Raw genomic sequence first — 22,557 nt, 5'->3', positions numbered from 1 at the left:
CTGAAAATGTAACGGTTCTTTACATTACGTTATGTACCCATTCAACGTTTTTGCCAATTCAAATGAAATTTCAGACATAATAAAATTTCTGCAAGGTGACTGGTGAGCAGAGGAGAGTGGCAAGCTTTCTTCTTCTGGTTGGATAGTAACTCTAAGCATGATAAGCCGACAACTGTGTCTTTCTTTCATTATGTGATTTGGAATCAAGGGTCAGTTTTCTACCATTTTGCAAGAAGATCTCCAACTTTTACAATTAAAAAAAAAAAAAAAAAAGAGGGGCGCCCGGGTGGCTCAGTCGGTTAAGTGTCCGACTTCAGCTCTAGTCATGATCTTGCGGTTCATGAGTTCGAGCCCCAGCACACCCACTGTGCTGACAGCTCAGAGCCTGGAGCCTGCTTTGGATTCTGTGTCTCCCTCTCTCTCTGCCCCTCCCCCACGCTCTCTCTCTCTCTCTCAGAAATAAAATGAAAACATAAAAAAAAAAAAACAAAAACTAGAAATCTGACAGGTCACTCCTGTGTACCACTAGAGATTTTCTGATAACGTCATTTGTCCTGAGAACCGGGGTGATCATACTCAATTAAAACAATTAGCCACTCAACAAATACTTATCAGGCATTGACCGTTTGTCTTGCAAGTTATGATGCTTGCAGGAGACCACCCACTTCAATAATCACAAAATGGTCTGATCTTTCTCTTCTGCTGTATCTTTGTGGCGGAAATCAAGTCATTTCCTAGGAAGCCTGGTCACTTAGAATCTGACAGATCAGAAGAAGCTTTTCTCGTACATATGAAGCCACTCCCTAAGCCCAGAGGGGTGACTCCAGGACTTCTGAGAAAGGGACAGGTGTCAACTCATCTTCTCCGCGCAGTAGCAGAACACTTCCACTGCTATTTTGCTACAGAAACAGACTCAAAACGTGAGTTTAATGCCTACATCTCAATAGCTCTGAGTGATGAGGAAATATATTAGAAGTAATAATTTTTAGGGGTGCCTGGGTAGCTCGGTTGGTTAAGCGTCCGACTTCATCTCAGGTCATGATCTCACGGTCCGTGAGTTCGAGCCCCGCGTCGGGCTCTGTGCTGACGGCTCAGAGCCTGGAGCCTGTTTTGGATTCTGTGTCTCCCTCTCTCTGCCCCTTGCCCATTCATGCTCTGTCTCTCTGTCTCAAAAATAAATAAACGTTAAAAAAAAATTTAAAAAAAGAAGTAATAATTTTTAAAGACCCATAAAATCAGGGGTGCCTGGGTGGCTCAGTTGGTTAAGTATCTAACTCTTGATCTCAGCTCGGGTCATGATCTCACGGCTCAGGAGTTCAAGCCCCTCAACAGCTCTGTGCTGACAGTGCGGAGCCTGCTTGGGCTTCTCTCTCTCTCTCTCTCTCTCTCTCTCTCTCTCTCTCTCTCTCTGCTCCTACCCTGCTCACACTCTCTCTCTCTCTCTCAAAATAAATAAATAAACTTTAAAAAAAAACAACCTTTTTTAAACCCAACTTTTGAAATCGTGGGTCTGTCCAGCACAGACTGGTGCACTTACAAATGCGTATTTCTAACAAGTGTCACCATTTTTTCCAAAGGACGGTCAGTTGTTTATTTGGAAGCGATAGATGTTTACCACCCTATCTTATGCTTGGAACGGAGCGCTTTTTAAATAATGCTCTGTTTTGTACCAGTTTTGTTCTTTTGATCTGTCTTCTCACAGCTCTGCCCTATTGTAAAACTCTACTTTGCAGCGGAAAGAATGAGTGATTGTCTCTGTTCTGAGCCAGTGGAAATGTTATTCTATTGTGCTGCAGCATCCCCACTGAGCAAGGTATGACCTACAATGTCTTCCCCCGGATTGTCTGCCTTTTCTCCTTTGACTAATGGAAACAAAGCTTTTCCCAAGGATTCCAAATCAAGCCCCCAATCGAAGTCTTAATTGGCAACACAAAGCACAGCCGCTGGGTGCTGGACTAGTTCCAAAGGAGATTTTGTTCTTAAGCACCAGGCTGAAAAAACCCCAGAGAAAAGAAAACAAACATATACCCATCCACACGCTGCAGATGCCCCGACTTGGTTCATTTGGAACTCTGATTACAGGAAAGTTCCCGCATGATTGTAAACATATTTGAAACGTCCTGGAAGCTATTTTAATCCTAATATTCAGAATGCCCAGCAAGCTTCTTTCTCTTTCCGGAATTCTCTCCTAATGAGACATCTATAGGAACTTGACCACGGAGGAATAATTAGATGCTACTGTTTGGGTTTCCAACTTCCACGTGGATGGGACCTAACATCCCTGGAAGCCCATAAAAGCCAGAGAAACAAAATAAACGAATCACTAAGTTCTACCTGGAAAACCAAGAGCCTTAGACTCAATCTAGAAAGCCATGTATTTCTGGTTGGCTGTTCTACAACAGTTTATCAGAGGAACCAAACTCATTATTCTGTAAATTAAAAAGAAGCATCTACAGAGGCCTTGGAAAATTTCTGCAAGGGAGGTTAGTGTTTAAATGTTAATACGTATACATGAAATACACACACAATATGATGGCTGCAGATAATCAACCCTCCACACTCCCTCCCTTCTTTCCTTCCTAAGATAATATTGTTGAGAGCAGAAACTAACCACGAGCCCTTGCACGCACATGGCTGACAAAAGGGGGCAGGAGACCCAGGCTTCTGCTCGTAGCACATGGCCAGTTCTGTCCTTGGAGCCCAGCCCCCGCAGTCCCTTCCTTCCAGGCAGTCCTGTCTCTCAGACTCTCTGCCAGAAGTCTCTGTTTAGAGTCACCTTCAGGACTGCCTCTGTTCTGTCAGCACCCACAGGGGCCTCTTGGAACGTCACCGCTCCTGACAGCAGCACACAGCATGGGACATACAGGAGGGATCATTTCCCAACAGTAATTATATCAAGCACTTTTTATGAGCTGATGTAAGTGCTGACCTGGACAGCTTTGCGGGAAGCAGCCTAACAAAGCGACAGGAGCATCAGCCCTGGATGCACAGGAACCTGGGTCTGAGCCCATGTTCCCAGCTCTGTGCCCGTGGGGCCTGGGGAAGTTGCCTCACTTCTCTGAGCCTCAGTCTTCTCAGAAAATAGGAAAAATAGTATCATTTTGAGGATTAGTGACAACATATTAAAAACCCAGCACTTCGGGGCGTCTGGGTGACAGTCGGCTGAGTCAGCTCAGGTTGTGATCCCACAGTTCGTGGGTTCAAGCCCTGAATCGGGCTCTGTGCTAACAGCATGGACCCTGCTTGGGATTCTGTCTCCTTCTCTCTCTGCCCCCTCCCCTGCCCGCTCTCAATCTCTCTCCAAAATAAATAAATAAACATTAGAAAAATTAGAGAAAGACAAATATCATATGATTTTACTCATATGTGGAATTTAGGATACAAAACAGATGAACATAAGGAAGAGAAGCGAAAATAATATAAAAACAAGGAGGGGGACAAAACATAAGAGATTGTTCTCTTAAATACAGAGAACAAACTGAGGGTTGCTGGAGGGGTTGTGGGTGGGCAGATGGTCTAAATGGGCAAGGGGCATTAAGGAGGACACTTGCTGGGATGAGCCCTGGGTGTTACACGTAGGGGATGAATCACTGGAATCTACTCCTGAAATCATTATTGCACTAAATGCCAACTAACTTGGATGTAAATTAAAATAAAATAAAATAAAATAAAATAAAATAAAATAAAATAAAATAAAATAAAATAAAATAAACTGGCACTTCGTAGGCTTTCATTATCATTAAAGAATGATTTCTATCATCGTCATGGACTTAAAGGGGCCCTCAACTACCCACTGAGGTCTCTGCTGTTTCCTGGGGAAAGCATCCATCCGATTCCATAGCCCAGCCTCGTTTCTGCAGTCAGTTTCAGAAACTTCATTCCCCAGTCTTATCCTACCCTGAATAAATGTTTTAAACACTAGAACTGAAAACACAATTTGCCAGGAGTTCTAGCAATCATGCCAATTAATCCTATGAGGTCTAAGAAAACCATAAATATTCTATGAAGTGAAGGGCACCATGACACTACATCAAAGTTACTTTGGACTCAACATAGAGACCTTCTATAAAATGAAAGAGCAAGAATGTTGGACTTAAGCTCTCACAGAATGAACCGAAAGCTAGAAATTATATTTGCATTTCGACTTTGACTTTTACCTTTGTGCTCTGAAAGACGTTTTTATTTTATTTAAATTCCAAAATATAAGAGACATAAATGATAGAATTCTATTTTATCCAAGAATAAAGGGAAAGAGTCTCATCTTTTCAATAATAATTTGCTACTTTTTTTTTTTAAGATTTATTTGTTTGAGTCATCTCTACACTCAACATGAGGCTCAAACTCACAACCCCAAGATCAAGAGTCACGAGTCGCACGCTCTACCGGCTGAGTCAGTCAGGTGCTGCGATAATTTGCTACTTTAAAAAGTCACTCTTGAAATGAGAAAAACTCACTCTTGAACAACCAATGGGTCAAAGAAGAAATCACAAGGAAATTTAGAAAATTTCTGGAAGCAAGTGAAAATAAAAACATACTAAAACTTACAGGATATGCAGAACACAATACTAAGAGGGAAGTTTATAGCAGTAGACTTGCATTAAGAAGAAAGATCTAAAAAAAAAAAAAAGAAGAAGAAGAAGAAGAAAGATCTCAAAACAACAACCTAACTTTCTACCTCAAGGAACTAGAAAAGGATAAACTAAAAGGTTAGTGAAAGTAAGGAGCTAATTAATAAAGATTAGAGCAGAGGTAAACACAATAGAGAATAGAAAACAAACCAATGAAACCATAATTTTAGAATATTTTTAAAGAATTTTTTTTAAGTTTTATGTATTCATTTATTTTTAGAGGGAGAGAGAGCGAGTGAGTGAGTGTGGGGGAGAGACCAAATCCCAAGCAGGCTCTGTGCTGTCACCACAAAGCCCGACACGGGGCTGGAACTCATGAACCATGAGATTACCACCTGAGCTGAAGTCAAAAGTCAGACATTTAACTGACTGAGCCACCCAGGTGCCCCTAAATTTCTTTTAAAAAGACCAACAAAACTGACAAATCCTCAGCTACACTAAGAAAAGAAATGAGACTCAAATAACCAAAATTAGAAATGAAAATTAGAAATGAAAGAGAGGATATTACAACTGTTATCACGGAAGTAAAAAGAATTCTATGGGGCTACTATGAGCAATTATATGCTAACAAATTGGATAACCTAGAAGAAATGGATCAATTCCCAGAATCATACAACCTACCAAGATGAATCATGAAGAAATAAAAACTCTAACAGATCAGTAACCAGAAGGAAATCGAAGCAGTAATTAAAAAAAAAAAAAAAAAAAAAAAAAAAAAAAAAAGCAAAGAAAAGCCCAGGGACAGATGGCATCACTGAAGAATGCTACCAAACATTTAAAGATGAATTAATATCAATTCTCCTTAAAGTCATTCAAAGAATTAAAGGGGGGGCAAGGGGGGAATTCTTCCAACCTCATTCTATGAGGCCAGCATTAGTCAGATGCCAAAACCAGTCAAAGACACAACAAGAAAATCTATAGAGCAATACCCCACCCCCACCACTTATCCACAGGGGATATGTTCTATGACCCCCAGTGGATGCCTGAAACTGTGAAGAGTGCCCTTATTTATACAAGTTTTCCCTATACATACGTATGTATGATAAAGTTTAATTTATAATTAGGCATAATAATAAAATAGAACAATTTTAACAACACACTGTAATAAAAGTCATGTGACTGTGGTCTCTCTCAAAATATCTTACTGTACTACTCTATTCACCCTTCTTTTTGTGATGATGTGACACGATAAAATGCCTACATGATTAGATAGAGTGAGGTGAGGGAGGGAGGCATTGTGACATAATGTTGGGCTACTATTTGACCTTCTGATGATATGTCAGAAGGACAGTCATGAGCTCCTGAACTGAGGTTGACCATAGGCAATTGAAACTGAAGAAAGCAAAACCACGGATGAGAGGGGACCACTGCATACACCACAGCCCAGTGGGATTTACTCATGGAATACAAGGATGGTTCAACATATGAAAATCAATGGAATAACATGTTAACACAATGAAGGACAAATACCACATCACTACTTAATTGATGCAAAAAAAAAAGCGCTCGACAAAACTCAACATTCTTTCATGTTAAAAACTCACACCAAATTAGAAATAGAAGAAAACTACCTTAACATAATAAAAGCCATGAATGAAAAGCTCACAGCTGTCACCACATTCAACAGTGAAGACTAAAGGCTTTTCCTCTAAGATCAGGAACAAGGTGAGGAGACACAGTCTCATTACTCCTGTTCAACACACTACTGGAAATCCTAGCCAGCACAATTAGACAAGAAAAACAAATGAAAGGTATCCAAATTGGAAAGAGAGAAGGCAAGTTATCTCTGTTTGCAGACGACATGATCCTACATGTGGAAAACTCTAAAGATTCCACACACACAACATTTGAAAACGAGTAAACAATTCCAGCAAAGTTGCAGGATATAAAAAGAATCAACCAAATCAGTTGCACTCCTATACTAACAATGACTAAATCAAAAAGGAAATTAAGAAAACAATCCCTCTTGCTATCGAATCAGAAAGGATTATATACTCAGGAGTAATTTGAACCAAAGAGGTAAAAGACTTGCACACAGAAAACATTGCTGAAAAAAAAAAAAAAACAAAAAACGAAAGAAGACATAAATAAGTGGAAACACATCCCACTTTCATGGATTGGAAGACTCAATATTGTTAAAATGTCTATATTACCCAAAACGATCTATAGCTTCAATGCACACCCTGTGAAAATCCCAATGGTATTTTTTGCAGAAACAGAAAAAAAAAATCCTAAAAAGGAATGTCAAGGGACCCCAAATAGCCAAAGAACCTTGAAAAAGAAGAACAAAGTTGGAGGCCTCAAGCTTCCTGATTTCAAAACATACTACAAAGTAACAGTAATCAAGTTGGTGTGGTATCTTTTTTAGCAAAAAGACAAAAATATAGACCAATGGAACAGAATAGAGGGTCCAGAAATAAACCCTTGAGTATTTGGCCAAATGACTGTCAACAAGGGAGCCAAGACCACACGATGGGAAAAGGACAGTGTCTTTCAACAAATGGCAAAAGGAAAACTGAACATCCACATGCAAAAGAATGGAGCTCTACCTTTACCTTGGACTATACACAAAAATTAACTCAAAAGGGATTAAAGACCTAAACACATGACCTAAAACCATAAAATTCTCACAAGAAAACACAGGAGAAAAGCTTCAGGGTCCTGTACTTGCCAATGACTTCTTGGATATGACACCAACAGCAAAAACAGACACTTGGGACTACATCAAACTTAAAAACTTTGGTGCATCAAGGAAACAATCCATAGAGTGAAAGGCAACTATATAATGGGAAAAAATATTTGCAAATCATAGATCTGATAAGGGGTTAATATCCAGAATACAAAAGGAAATTCTACAGTTCAAGAACAATAACTAAAAAGTGAGTAATTTGATTAAAAAATGGACAAAGGACTTGAATAGGTATTTCTCCAAAGGTGATACACAAATGGCCAACAAGCATATAAAAAGATGCTCAATGTTGGGGCGCCTGGCTGGTTCAGTTGGTAGAGCATGTGAGGCTTGATCTTGGGTTTGTGAGCTCAAGTCCCATACTGGGCATAGAGATTACTTAACAAAAGATGCTCAAGGGGTGCCTGGATGTTTCAGTTGGTTAAAGCATCCAACTTCGGCTCGGGTCACGATCTCATGGTTAGTGAGTTCAAGCCCTGCGTCAGGCTCTGTGCTGACAGCTCGGAGCCTGGAGCCTGCTTCAGATTCTGTGTCTCCCTCTCTCTCTGCCCCTCCCCTGTTCATGCTCTCTCTCTCTTTCTCTCTCTCAAAAAAAAACATTAAAAAAAATTTTTTTTAAAAGATGCTCAATATCACTTATCATATGAGAAATGCAAATGAAACCCACAATGAGATATTGCCTCAAATCCATTAGGATGACCATCAGCAAAAGAACAGAAAATAAGTTTTGGGCAAGGATGAGAAGAAATGAGAACCTTTGCTTGCTGTTGGTGGAAATGTAAAATGGTGTAGCCATTAGGGAAACCAGTATGGCACTCCCTCAAAAAATTAAAAATAGAATTACCGGGGCGCCTGGGTGGCGCAGTCGGTTAAGCGTCCGACTTCAGCCAGGTCACGATCTCGCGGTCCGTGGGTTCGAGCCCCGCGTCGGGCTCTGGGCCGATGGCTCAGAGCCTGGAGCCTGTTTCCGATTCTGTGTCTCCCTCTCTCTCTGCCCCTCCCCCGTTCATGCTCTGTCTCTCTCTGTCCCAAAAATAAATAAAAAACGTTGAAAAAAAATTAAAAAAAAAAATAGAATTACCTTATGACTCAGCAATGCCACTTCTGGGTATGCATCCAAAAGAATGAAAAGCAGGATTTTGAAGAGCTATTTGCACACCCATATTCATTGTAGCATCATTTACAATAACCAAGAGGTGGAAACAACCCAAGCGCCCATCGACAGTTGAATGGATAAAGAAACAGTGACGTGTGTGTGTGTGTGTGTGTGTGTGTGTGTGTGTATTATGCAGACCTAAAAAAAGAAGGAAATCCTGTGATATGCTACAATACGGATGAAGCTCGAGGATATCGTGCTAAGTGAAATAAGCCAGTCACAAAGGGACACACAAATACTGTATGTCTCCACTCAGAGGAAGCATCCAAAGGAGTCAAAGTCATAGAAACAGAATGCAGAGAGTTGACTGTGAAGGGCTGGGGAAAGGAATTACTGTTTAACGGGTAGAGATTCGGTTTTGCAAAATGAGGTTCTTTAAACTGATGATTACCAGAAGGGAGCTGGGTGGGGGATGAGGGGAGTCGGTGATGGGGATGAAGGAGGGCATCTGTCATGATGAGCACCGGGGGACGTAGGGAAGTGCTGAATCGCTGTATCGTACACCTGAAACTAATATAACACTGTGTATTAACGATCCTGGAATTAAAATGGAAAGAGAAAGAAAGAAAGAAAGAAAGAAAGAAAGAAAGAAAGAAAGAAAGAAAGACAGAAAGGAAGGAAGGAAGGAAGGAAGGAAGAAAGAAAAGAAAGAAAGAGAGAGAGAGAGAGAGAGAGAGAAAGAAAGAAAGAAAGAAAGAAAGAAAGAAAGAAAGAAAGAAAGAAAGAAAGAAAGAAAACACAAAAACAGACAAAAAAGTTCTGGAGATCTGTTGCACAACAATGTGCAACAGTACTTAGGACTACTGAATTATATGCTTAAAAACGATTAAGGTGATAAATTTAACGTCATGTGCTTTATAACACATGGCAATCTGAACTTTGAAATAAAAAGCCTTGACAATCTTCAGCATCTAGATGAAAAAAAAAAGTCCGTATCTACTACTGTCAATTAGACTCTAGAAGGGCATTTCACGTGGATTAGAAATAAATGATTCAAGTAAGTATTAAACAGAAACAAGGGCGCTGGGGTGGCTCATTTGGTTAAATATCCGACTCTTGATCTCAGCTCAGGTCATGACCTCCCCGTTCGTGGGATTGAGCCCCGTGTCGGGCTCTGCACTGACAGCACGGAGCCTGCTTGGGATTCTCTCTCTCATGAGAGGCACATGCCCCTCCCCCATGCGCATGCTCGTGCTCTCTCTCTCTCTCTCAAAATAAATAAATATACTTTAAGAAACAACAGATACAAAATGAGGCTAAGAATTTCATTTTTTAAGTTTTAAAAAGCCCCACAAAACCAATTTTCTTAAAATTCGCAAACAACAAGTACATGAAACTCTATTTGATCAAAACACAATGAAAATACACTTGGTGAGGGAGAGTGTAAACCTACATATTTAAAACAGAAGATGAGCTCGCTAGGTTTTCATTCCGAGTCCCAACCCAGCATCCAAGCTAACGCCTACAAGCCCAATGGTGGCCCCAGCGTGCCCTAGAGCTTGCTCCACTCTGTGTCCGGGCACCTACTGGCCAGTTAGTATCGTAAAAAGTTCTATGGCTTCCACGGTGTACTCATAACAAGCCAGGGTCTTCTAGGCTACATTACCATCAGGCACTGAATTTCCTAGAGCCTAAAAATTTAGAAAAGTAGCCTGGCATATAAGAGATAAACTTTCAATATGACAATTATGAAATTATAGAAAAGTTAAGAGCAAACTATGCTCTGAGAGACAACATCAGTATCTAGAACATCACCGTTTGGCACAATTTAAAAGGATGAGCTTATCCAAATTTTACAGGTAAATAATTGAGGTTGGTCTGGAGACCTGAGTTTTGCTCTGTGCCGGAGAGGAACTCGGGAAGAGCATATTCATTTTCACACAGGTTACACTCCCATTTGTGTTTTTACAAGAGAACTTTAAAATACAAAATGGCACACTGTGCTGTTAGCCAATGGGATTTCAGAGACAGTAAGATTAAGTAAAAAAAAAAAAAAAGGCAGAAAAACTTACATAGGTCCTGATATGTCAACACACCAAATCTTATACTTTTATGAATTTTAATTCAGACAAGAAATTAACAAGGGTCGTATGAAAAGGCAATACTGATTTTAAGTCTGAGATGGAACTCCTTTCAGAGTTCGCTTAAGGCGCGCTCCACCTACCTTTTGGCTGCCGCTGCCACAGCAGTTTCTTTCCTGGCCCCGGAGGGGGAAGGCAGAGAGCCACTAGGTTTCTTTGGTAACACGGTGCCATTGTTGATGGTGGTTCTTAAGGGCAAGGTCTGCACCAGTGGTCTTGCTGTGAGATGAGCAGAAAATGTAATCAGAACTTTCCCCTTTGTCAGCGTAACTTTTTACAGAACTTAAGACAGGGAGGAAGGAAGAGGGTATCAGTTTTAAAATGCTGGCAGGATTGACAAAGGCACCAAGAGAACTCAGCAGAGATTTTCAACAAAGGATGTTGGGACAAGGAACCTAGACACCAGCCTCGCCCCTTACACAGCAACTAACTCAAAGTGGACCCAAGACCAGAGTGTAAAACGCAAAGCTATAAAACTTCTAGATGAAAACACAGGAGAAAAATCCGTGTGACCTTGGGTTTGGTGGCTTTTTAGATACACCACCAAAAGCACGATCCATAAAAGAGAAAAACAGATTGCTTGGACTTCATTAAAATTATAAAAACGCTTGCTCTGTGAAATGCATTGTTATAAGGATGAAAAGATAAGTCACAGACTGGGAGAAAGTATCTACAAATCACATATCTGATAAAGGACTTGTATCTGGAATATAAAGAAAGAATGCTTAAAACAGAACACAAGCAGCCCAATTAAAAAAATGGGCAAAAGATCTGAACAGACACTTCACCCAAGACGATCTACAGATGGCAAATAAACATATGAAAAGATGCTCCACATCTTTTGTCATTAGGGAAATGCAAATTAAAACCATAATGAGATATCTCTATACACCTATTAGGGTGGCTAAAATCCAAAAAAACAAACAAAGTAGCACTTGCTGGCCAGGATGCAGAGCCATGGGGTTCTCATTCATGGCTGGTCGGAATGCAAAATGGTACAGACACCCGGGAAGACAGTTTGGCAGTTGCTAAATATAGTCTTGTGGTAGGATCCAAGCATTGTGTGACATTAGGTATTTATTTACTCAACTGATTTGAAAACTTATGTCTGTATAAAGCCTGCATTTAATATTTATAGCAGTTTTTTTTTTTCATAATATTGTCAGGAACTGGAAGCAACCAAGATGCCCTTCAATGGGTGAGTGGAAAAACAAACTGTGGTCCATCCAGACCGCAGAATATGATTCAGCAAAAAAAAAAAAAAAAAAAAAAAGTGAGGAAGAAATCCACGCCAAGGACAGGGCTGAGGCTTATTAAATCCATGCCACCAAGTGAAAGCAGCCAGGCTTGAAAGGCTGTGTTCTGTATGATTCCATTTATATGACAGTCTATAAAAAGCAAAACACTGGGGCGCCTGGGTGGCTCAGGCGGTTAGGCATCCAACTTTGGCTTGGGCCATGATCTCATAGTTCGTGGGTTCAAGCCCCGCATCGGGCTCTGTGCTGACAGCTCAGAGCCTGGAGTCTGCTTCGGATTCTGTGTTTCCCTCTCTCTCTGCCCCTCCTCTACTTGCGTTCTTATCTCTCTCTCAAAAATAAATAAAATTAAAAAAAATTTTTTATAAAAGGCAAAATTATAGAAACAAAAAACCAGATCAGTGGTTGCCAGAGGTTGGCCGGGTGGGGGGCGGAGGGCCAAACAGGTAAGACCTAGGAGAAATTTAGGGTGGTAAAATGATTATGTGATGCTGCACGGTGGCTATGTGACATCAGGCATCTGTCAAAACTTACAGGCTCTTATGGCACAAAGAATGAACTTGAACGTTTGCAGAGAAAAATCAGTTAGGAGATGGGGGGGGGGACCCATGACAGATAAAAAAAACAAACACCATTACCAGTATGTACTACGAGGTCATGGAAGGGGGTGGGGCAGGAGAGGTGCTGTGGAAATGGGGAGAGACTGTCTGCCTACCCCGGAGCACTGGGTAAGCACTGTGCTCCAGTCAGTAACATGGTTTCCCACAGGGCATGGTCTATACCTCTGAAACCACAATCATGAACACGAGAACAATTAAGAGACGGGTGAAGGATGGTGGGAGCAAGGCTTCATTGTTGCAGAGCAAGGCTACAGACAAGCCAGGGGGAGGCTGCAATGAGCCAGGTTTAGCCTGATACAGCCACAGACACACAATTATACATGCGTATGTAAACACATATTGGTATAAACACAGACATGCCTTAGCTCTGCCCGCTACGACTGCCGAAAGCAGTATCACCCGGCGCCCAAACCTTGGTTTCTAACACGATTCCACAATAGCAGGGGAGCCTGGACTCCTCGGGGAAATGCCCAAATTTGGGGCTGGGGCAGGGCACCCACGACACGGGCCCGGAGCATCCTGTACTACCAGAGAGAAAGGAAGTGCTCAAAAGCAGTAATAAAACCCCAACCCCTATACTGATGGGGTCAAGTCAGAGGCACTCAGGAGCCAACTGAAAGAGCTCCCCGTAGCCAAAGCTGGGAAACCCGCAGGAATAAACCACATAAGGCAGTACTGGATCACAGCCTGAGGTATACAAGTATCCATGAGTCCATACCGATACAAGTTGATAACGGAGGAAATGATTAAATGGGGGGAGAAAAGATACGTCTCCCGTGCATAATTCCAGATAATTTACGTAGACACTCAAGGAGGTGGAGTGCAATTCTCTATTCCTGAAGTGTGGGCGGCATAGTGACTGCCTTCTGCACTGTCCAGCGTGGGGACGGGGGGAGTCACTGCACTGTGGACAAACCTGGCAAACTCTGTCCAGGCCAACGTCACAGTGATGAGTCCTACCGATAGCACGTGACCTTGACAGGATGTGAAGGACGTGCATTTTACCTCTACGGTCTTCCTCCCCAAAACCCATGACCTACCCAAACCCAAGGTGAAGGACAATGAGCCATCTGACTAGGGCTCCTCAAAACTGTCAGGGTCATCAGAGACAAGGAAAAAGTCTGAGAAACTGTCAGTCTAGAGGAGCCTAAGGAGACAAATGTGATCCTGGATCGATCCTGGAACAACAGCAAAAAAGGGTATTAAGGGTAAACTAAGGAAATCTAAATACAGTGTGCCTTTAATTAATAAAAATGTATCACCGTGGTGGCATACTAAAGGTAGAACGTTAATCGTAGGGGAACCTGGGTGCGGGGTGTATGGGAACTGTCTGTATTATCCCTGTAACTCTTCTGTAAATCTAACACTACTCTGAAATTAAAAAAACAAAATTATTTGAAATGCTAGCAGAATTTGTTTTGTCTATCACAGAATTAAATCTGCCTCAATTTATGTTCTTGAAAACAGTAACAAAACTGCCTAGAATGCCAAGTGTTTAATGAACTGGAACTTTACGGCCCCTAAAGCAGAAGGCTAGGCTTCCTTCTTTCTTTTTAATTTTTTTTTATTAAAAAAAATTTTTTTTTAATGTTTACTTATTTTTGAGAGAGAGACAGAGCTCGAGAGGGGAAGGGCCAGAGAGAGAGGGAGACACAGAATCCGAAGCAGGCTCCAGGCTCCGAGCTGTCAGCGCAGAGCCCGACATGGGGCTCGAACCCACGAACTGCGAGATCATGACTTGAGCCGAAGCCTGACGCTTCACTAACAAAGCCACCCAGGCGTCCCGGCTTCCTTCTTTTGTTAAATGTGACCGAAAACGGCAAAAGCCACAGGCGGCTCCCTAGCCAGAGCATGAAGCCCTTCGCCACCCTCTATGCTCTCTTTCCTCATCTCCCGAGCACCTGCTCACTCAAGGGCCTGGGGCGCACGGGGAGCTAGCATTCCTCAGTGGAAGCAGCACGGCTCCCAAACCACGATTCCCCATCTTCTCTCGCACACAGCATGCTGGTCCCCAGGACCCTCCTCCCCAGCAGGAAGACAGGCACCGTCACGGCCGCTCTTCCTCCGCTCTCTGCTTTGTCCACCATCTTGGCCCCATTCTGGGTTGTTATTTTTTTTTTTAAGTACATGTACCGTGTTAAACAGAGTCCCCCACATTCATGTTCACCCAGAACCTCAGGATATGACCTTACTTGGAAATAGGGTCTTTGGAGATGTAATTAGTTAAGATGAGGTCATACAGGATTAGGGTGGGCCCTGAACCCAATGATAGTGCCCTTGTGAGGAGCAGAGAAGAGACACAGAGGCCCCCTGGGGAGGAGGCCACATGCCTGTGGACGCAGAGCTTGGAGCGAAGCGTCCAGAGGCCAGGGAATGCCAAGGATGGCCAGCAGCCACGGAAGTCGGGAGAGGGGCCTGGGACAGCCTCCCTTAGAGCCTCTGGAAGGAACCAAGCCCGCCCGCCCCTCAACTTCAGTCCAGCGGCACTGATCTCGGACTGCCGGCCTCCAGGACTGGGAGAGAATACGTCCATTGTTATAAGCCTCCCAGTTTGTGGTCACCTGTCATGGCAGCCCTAGAGATGAGAACGACGCATATGTGAGCCTGTCTGTCCCTTCCGTTCCTGCCTGTCCAGCCTGTCCCCGCAGCACGACTCCTAGCCCCAAGGGTAGGTCTCCGGGGCGCTCCGTCAGCCGGGTCCAGGCTCGCCTCCCCGTGACCCTCACCTTGATGTCCCTCGCCACCACCTCCAGCGGCCCCCAGGAGCCACCGCACCATGTTGCACGTAACCAGGACTGACACGGGACCTGCACATCTGGGGGCTCCTACTTCACAACCAGCCCGCGGAGGGGAGAGGACACCATCCCGACTCCTGGGTTAGTGCACCTCCCCGCCACCCGGCCAGTCAGGATCTGGGCTTTTGTAACCTCAGCTATCTGCTCTCATTCTATCCGTACGACTGTATTTTTCCCACCGTGTCCCCAGGTGCTTCCGTGTGCCCCCCACAAACCAACAAGCCAAACATTCCACCTCCTCAGCTCTGCTCTTGCTGGGCTAGCGAACGTGGGTATGTGCACTCACCTGGAGGGCATGCTACGATACACAACGCGGGGCTCCGGCCCATAGTGTTTCCGATCCTGGGTCTGGGGTGCAGCCTGAGAATCTGCCTTTCTAGCAAGCTCTCAGGGCATGCCTCCGTTGCTCCGGGGACCCCACTTTGAGACCCATGGGCTACGCTGCTGTCCTCTCCTGGGCATTTCTGCCCTCCCGGATGGCCTCTCCCAGCTCCTACACCAGTCTGGGCCTCCCAGTTGAGCACTGGCTTACACACTGTTGTTCCAGATGAGCTAATCTCACTCTGCAGAGCAGAGGGGGTCGCAGACGATGCCTGAGCTGGGAGGCGTGTCCCCTAGATCTCTGCACACCCTGCTCCGGGGGCAGGCCGGCCAGGTATGCTGCTCTGTCTCTTGGGCTGACAGCAGAGAGCGAGTCACCCCTCCTGGGCCCCAGGGGCTGATGGGGGGAGCAGTCACCTGAACCTAAAGGGAGAGAAACTGCTTTGGGAGCAGAAGCAACATTCAGAGGAGGGACACAGCCAACCCGAGGGACCCCACGCGGCAGGAGCCAAGGAAGTGAAGGCCCCCCTCTCTCCCCTCCTTCCCCAGCGAGGGCTCCCCGTGTGTAGACCTAACTGGGAGGGGGAGGGCAAGGGCCTCCGGCGTGGTCCCTGCAGGCTGACCTGTGGAGCTGGCCAGAGGAGGGTAAAGAAAGGACCCACAAGGGCGCCTGGGTAACTCCGTCGGTTGAGTTCTTGACCTCGGCTCAGGTCACGGTCTCACGGCTTGGGAGATGGAGCCCCGAGCCGGGCTCTGCGCTGACAGCGGGGAACCTGCTCGGGATTCTCTCTCTCTCCCTCTCTCTCTGCTCCTCTATTGCTCATATTCTCTCTCTCTCTCTCTCTCAAAAAATAAACAAAATAAACATTAAAAAATAAAAAAGACAGGACCCAGAGGGCCCAAGGAGGATGTCTTGTACCCAGCTCCTCTCTGGCCCCTCGTCCAGGACCCCCACCCCACCCCAACACACACACACACACACACACACACACACACACACCGCCAAACCAGGCTGGGCGAGCCTCCTCCCTGTTCCCACTTCCCTGGCCTGTGCCAGGGGTGTCCTGTGTCACCTGTTTCGTCCTGTGTTGTCTGTTTGTTCACCTGTCCTCTCCATCCACGATGGGAGGCTCCTTGATGGTGGGACCTGCTGTGATGCCCCCACAGAAGGAACACAAGTACGTGTCCATCAGACCGCACTGATCTCAAATCCAGTCTCGTCATAACCTCGTTCTGTCCTTCTCCCGAAAGGGAAAATAGGGCTGTGGAAACCCACAGAGAGGATACCAACTGCGCGCAGTGGCTTTCGCACAGGGTGTAACAGATCCCGTACGTCACACTGTCACAGAGTGTCCTCAAAACAAACAGAATTCTTAAAGCTCTGATGAGAAATCATGAAAGAAGGGGCACCTGGGTGGCTCCGTCGGTTAAGCGTCTGACTTCAGCTCAGGTTATGATTTCGCGATTCGTGGGTTCGAGCCCTGCGTCGGGCTCTGTGATGACAGCTCGGAGCCTGGAGCCTGCTTCCAATTCTGTGTCTCCCTCTCTCTCTGCCCCTCCCCCACTCGTGCTCTGTCTCTGTCTCTCTCAAAAATAAACATTAAAAAAGTTTTTAGAAATAAAAAAAATGCAATCATGAAAGAAAACACAGGATGGCAGGGAGGCATGGTGACCACCTCGGAGTGGCAAAGAAGGTGGAGAGACCCCTACTTTGGCAAGATCTCGCTGGCTGTGCCGCTCTTGGTAACATTCTCAGGCCGTCACGGCCACGGGCTTGGTCAAGAGCACCACAGCTGCCACCAACACACCTAGTAACTGCGTATTTTGCACGTGACGCCTCCTCAGGTCGCTGCCAGGTTTGCCCATCTGGACGTGGTAAGCCACTCAGGGAGGAAAGGCGGCTGCCATAAAGGGAATGTTCTGGAAGAAAAAACACCTGCTCACGTCCAGTGTGAACAGGCAGCAGCCTGGATTGCGAGGGGGAGGACAGGAGGATACGAGAGCAGCCTGTAGGACAATGCGTCATCTTCAGACAGGCAACGTTTACAACTGTGGAGGAGAAACTGCACCGAGGGAAGGGCTCACATGCAATTTCCGCTCATCAGGTGCTGAGATAAATGACTCCTCCGTTTCCACACGGCACTAAGATAGGAGACATTCTGCTGGTTCATAAACGGGATTTTTTAAATAACATTTCAATTGTTCCTAGGGGCAAAACGTAGACACACAGCACGAAAGAAGAATTTCTAAAATCAAAAGAGAATGCATGATGAATGGCATGTATTTGGGATGCATTCATGGGGGGGGGGGCAGGATGGTTGGGAGCTCACATCTCAAGGGACGCTGGGAAGCACAAAGCAATAAAGGAATCACACAGGACCGGCCCGACTCAGCGCGGCTTACTTCAAGGAGCCTCAGAGAAGTCACCACCCTTCCGGGCCCTCGCTTCTTAAAAATAAGGATCCCAGCGCCCACCCTGCAGGGCTCCCAGAGCACTGGGAGTGAGGCGTGGAAAGGTGTTAGCATCGTGTCCGAGCGCAGCAGGCACGGGAGGAGTGGGAGCTATTATCCCACGGCCGCGGCTACATCCAGGGCAGAATGCTTCGGACATCAGGGTGCAGTCAGGTACCCTGAATGCGATGTGGGAGGAAGAATTAATGCAGCGTTTCAGTTGTGATCCGAGATACCTGAGGCAGAGTTAATTAGGCCTGAATACAGGAGCAACGTTTAAAGTGGTAAATGTGAATTACTTGCTGGTGAGCACGGAACAAAGCGGACAATCCCGGATACAGGGACAAGGACTACGTTTTCCATTAAAAGGTCACAGCACTCCCCTGGCACTGAGATGGAAATCAGCCATGCATACATACAATGGATCTATTGTGAATTTAACTCCAAATCACTCCTTATCTTCTTGAGAACAGGCCACCAGCCTCTGGGCACTTGCTCCTTGCTGCTGTCCTCAGGGCAGGTGAAGATCAGTTTACGTGGTAAAACAGGAGTCATTTTTACTTTAATTTTTTTTAATGTTTATGCATTTTTCAGACACAAAGAGAGACCGAGCATGAGCAGGGGAGGGGCGGAGAGAGAGGTAGACACAGAATCCGAAGCGGGCTCCAGGCTCCGAGCCGTCAGCACAGAGCTCGACACGGGGCTTGAACTCACGAACCGTGAGATGATGCCTGAAGTTGAAGTCAGGTGCTCAACCACCTGAGCCACCCAGGTGCCCCCCAATTTTTTTTTAACAATAAATTTTTGAGAGACAGAGACAGAGCCACAAGGTGGGGAGGGGCAGAGAGAGAGGGAGACACAGAATCCCAAGCAGGCTCCAGGCTCTGAGCTGTCAGCACAGAGCCCGACGCGGGGCTCGAACCCACAAACCGTGAGACCATGACCTGAGCCGAAGCCAGATGCTCAACCGACCGAGGCACCCAGGCGCCCCAGAAAAGTGTCACGTTTAAAACACGAATTTCTGGGGCGCCTGGGTGGCGCAGTCGGTTAAACGTCCGACTTCAGCCAGGTCACGATCTCGCGGTCCGTGAGTTCGAGCCCCGCGTCAGGCTCTGGGCTGATGGCTCAGAGCCTGGAGCCTGTTTCCGATTCTGTGTCTCCCTCGCTCTCTGACCCTCTCCCGTTCATGCTCTGTCTCTCTCCATCCCAAAAATAAATAAACGTTGAAAAAAAAAAACTTTAAAAAAAAAACACGAATTTCTTCTGCTTATTACTCCAAACAACATTTAGAAACCAACTAAACGTATAAAGAAGAAAAAAAGGTCACAATCCCACCACTCAGGAAAAAAAAAAAGTCAATGAAAACACTTGGTTATACTTCTTTCCAGTCTTTTTGCGTAGATTTGTCTATTAACTTGAATTTTACAGTGTATACAGTTTTCTATCTTGCTGTGACTCTTAATGTAATGCACAGGTGCTTTCCCTGTTGCTACCAGTAACGTGAACGTTTTTAACGAGGACCCAGTGTTAGATCATACAGAGTGCTGCAGTTTTCGGCCCCTCTAGCTTGCACTCCCTCTGCTCCTTTTTTTAAAAAATTTTTTTGTTTTTAACATTTATTCATCTTTGAGAGACACAGAGAGACAGAGCGTGAGTGGGGGAGGAGCAGAGAGAGCGGGAGACACAATCTGAAGCAGGTTCCAGGCTCTGAGCTGTGTCAGCACAGAGCCTGATGCGGGGCTCGAACCCACGGACCGCGAGATCATGACCTGAACTGAAGTGGGTCGCTTAAACGACTGAGCCACCTGGGCGCCCCTCCCTCTGCTCCTTTCTATCCAAGTATTCTCCTATATGCATGGTGTTGCAATGAACTCCTTTATTCATAAAGCACATTTCTGTATTTATACTCACAACAGCAATCAGTATACACGGGGGTCTTCTTACCGCATTGTTAGGTAGCAGGGAAATCTATTTGATTCTCTTCTCCCCAGTACAGGGTAACCCAAGGTCAGCAAAATTAAACATACCAAATCTCCGCATCTGAAGGTCAATCTGACATAAGCAGGGCAACCTTTGCGGGCTGAGGTTGTCTGTAGGTAAGAAGCGTGACAGGGCAACCCGTTCTCAATACTTAAAAAAACCCCAAAGGCAAAAGAAAACACGAATAACAACGTCTGGGGGGCTTCGGTGGAGACTTAGTAACTCCTAAGCCCCAGGACGGCATCACTGGTTAAAAATCCCTGGCACCAGGAGAATGTTGCCAGGGAAAAGCGGTGTGAGTCACAGCTCCCTCCTATATACACTCTGTGTTCACAGGCCCAGCATCTGATGGCTTGGCCACAATCTCCCCCCTGTCTCAGGAAGCCACAAACTTGATCTGTTAGTGAATTATTTTCCCGAGAAGGCAGTTCTCATTGTTACGCGAGTGAAGTCATACGAAGAAGAAGAATAACGCGAAGAATAAAGTAAGTCAAAGCTTCGACCTTCGAACAAAGTGAAGTACTACCATGGAAAGGGATTTACAGCCTCACAGGCAACCCTGGGGCTACTGTATAGACTCTGAGGTCTGCCCATCGGGGTGACTGTGGCACAGACACGGCGCATACTTCCTTCGAGCTGAGCCGTGCTGAGCACTTTGAAAGCTCACTGCCTACCAGCGTGGCCTGTTTCTTGCTGCACCGCCATTCCTGTCGCTGGGCCAACAGCACGAAGTTAGGTGCCCAAAGCTCAGAACATTGAACCCTAAGGTTCAGACAACTGACCTTGGGGGGAAACATCACTTAATACTTAAAAGTTAGAATGCCCTGAGTCCTGTCTGCTTCGAGCCTGTAGGAGGACAGCAAGCCAAAATAATGTGAAGCGGCCTTTTACACACAGAGGAGGTTTGTGTCAAATCCGTCCGGTCTGAAAGATCCCCCAACTGAACCATGGCTACTGAGTGTCAGCTACCCAGTGGCAGGTGCACATGTACCAACACGGCTCTCTCCCGAAGGAAAGCAGCGACCCAGAGCCTCTGATGGGCCCACTTCTCCACCTCCCCACCTCCAGTTCCACTGTCCTGTAATTAACTGCTTACGAGGCGGGAAAGTCATGGCCCGTTCCATGTGGGGGATGCCACCCCACTCACCAGCTTTCTTATGACCTTTGTTCTATTTCTCGGCGTGACCCTCTGGCTTTATACCATGATTTACTTTTACTTAGAAAACAATATTATATTAAAAAAAAACACATCAGATCTCACTATGAAAAGAAACTATTCTCTTAGAGGAAGTTTCATAAAACTTTACTCTTAATCAAGAAAAGAAACAGGCAGGCCTCTTGCATTTTTTTTCCCTAATTTTTTTAAAAAATAGACGTTTTGGAAGTCTGAAGTTTTATATAAAGCAACGACTTCAGATGTACCCTTTAGGGTATAGTAGTCATCAGATTTATTTTTGGAAAGCTGAGTAGGTCAAGAATACCTAAAATAACTTAGTTTCTATTTAAAATTCCCTAATGACTTTGTAACTTAGAAGGAGAAAAACAGTACTTAAAAAGATTATTCGAGGGGCGCCTGGGTGGCTCGGTTGGTTAAGTGTACGATTTCGGCTCAGGTCCCGATATCACAGCTCATGAGTTCGAGCCCCGTGTCGGGCTCTGTGCTGACAGCTTGGAGCCTGGAATCTGCTTCAGGTTCTGTGTCTCCCTATCTCTCTGCTCCTCCCATGCTCCCACTCTGTCTCTTTGCCCCTCCCCAACTCACGATCTCTCTCTCTCTCAAACATAAATAAACATTAAAAAAAAAAGATTCTTTGAGATGTATCCGTGTATGGTATCAGAGGGTAGCTACACTTGTGGTGAGCAGGGCGTAAGGTAGAAATTGTACACCTGAAATTAATGTAACATTGTAACATCATGTAGCAACTATGCTCAGATACAAGAATTACAGAAAACATGTCAACGTGGTCCACAAGTATATCTCACATAGAGCTGGTGATGATTACCCTGAAGGAAGAAGAAATACATTTTTTCCTACAGACATGGGAAAATGTAGCCAAGGACTTGAGAGAAAACTAGCATATGTGACATCAGACAGTACCCTCTCCTGACTCCAGGAAAAACATGGAAAGTGTGAAATAATTCGTTAAATCCGAGCAAACAAACAAACAAACAAACAAACAAAGCTAATTTTAAAGGGACATTTACATAGCAGTGTGATCTGCAATGTTTTAAGTAAAGGAATTTGACAGCCAAGATGAATTCTGTTTTCTAAAGTTAGCCACAAGGAGCGGGGATCTGGTAAAAGATGAGCAAGGTCTATGGGTTCAAAGTGGACATCAGGCAACCGAGTACGATTAGCAGGAAACTTCTATGAGGCGTCGTACTTGCAAAATTTTAAGAGGAGGGTCACTACAAAGTTACTTCAAACACAAATAGTGCTTTCTTATATTTCACTCACGGGTGTCACAGGGAAATGAAATGATTTAAATTTGCCAGAAACCAGGGGCGCCTGGGCTCGGTCGGTTAAGCATCCGACTTCGGCTCAGGTCATGATCTCGTGTGGTTCCTGGGTTCAAGCCG

At 45.0% G+C, this 22,557-nt stretch overlaps 1 protein-coding gene across 4 annotated transcripts in view; it reads right to left on the bottom strand.

Moving 5' to 3' along the window:
- The window catches only part of EML1 (EMAP like 1), a 191,760-nt gene that overhangs the window by 54,828 nt on the left and 114,375 nt on the right, over window positions 1–22,557 (bottom strand). For all 4 annotated transcript variants that reach the window (XM_040478209.1, XM_040478210.1, XM_040478207.1 and 1 more), the window contains one exon: window positions 10,638–10,773. In XM_040478209.1, the coding sequence (XP_040334143.1) occupies window positions 10,638–10,773 (136 nt within the window). The remainder of the gene's footprint in view (window positions 1–10,637; window positions 10,774–22,557) is intronic.

This window comes from Herpailurus yagouaroundi, unplaced genomic scaffold (assembly GCF_014898765.1).
Source record: "Herpailurus yagouaroundi ecotype Mexico unplaced genomic scaffold, PumYag 141, whole genome shotgun sequence".
NCBI lineage: Eukaryota > Metazoa > Chordata > Mammalia > Carnivora > Felidae > Herpailurus > Herpailurus yagouaroundi.
Note: the sequence above shows the minus strand (reverse complement) of the source record. Positions and strands in the feature narration are given on the sequence as shown.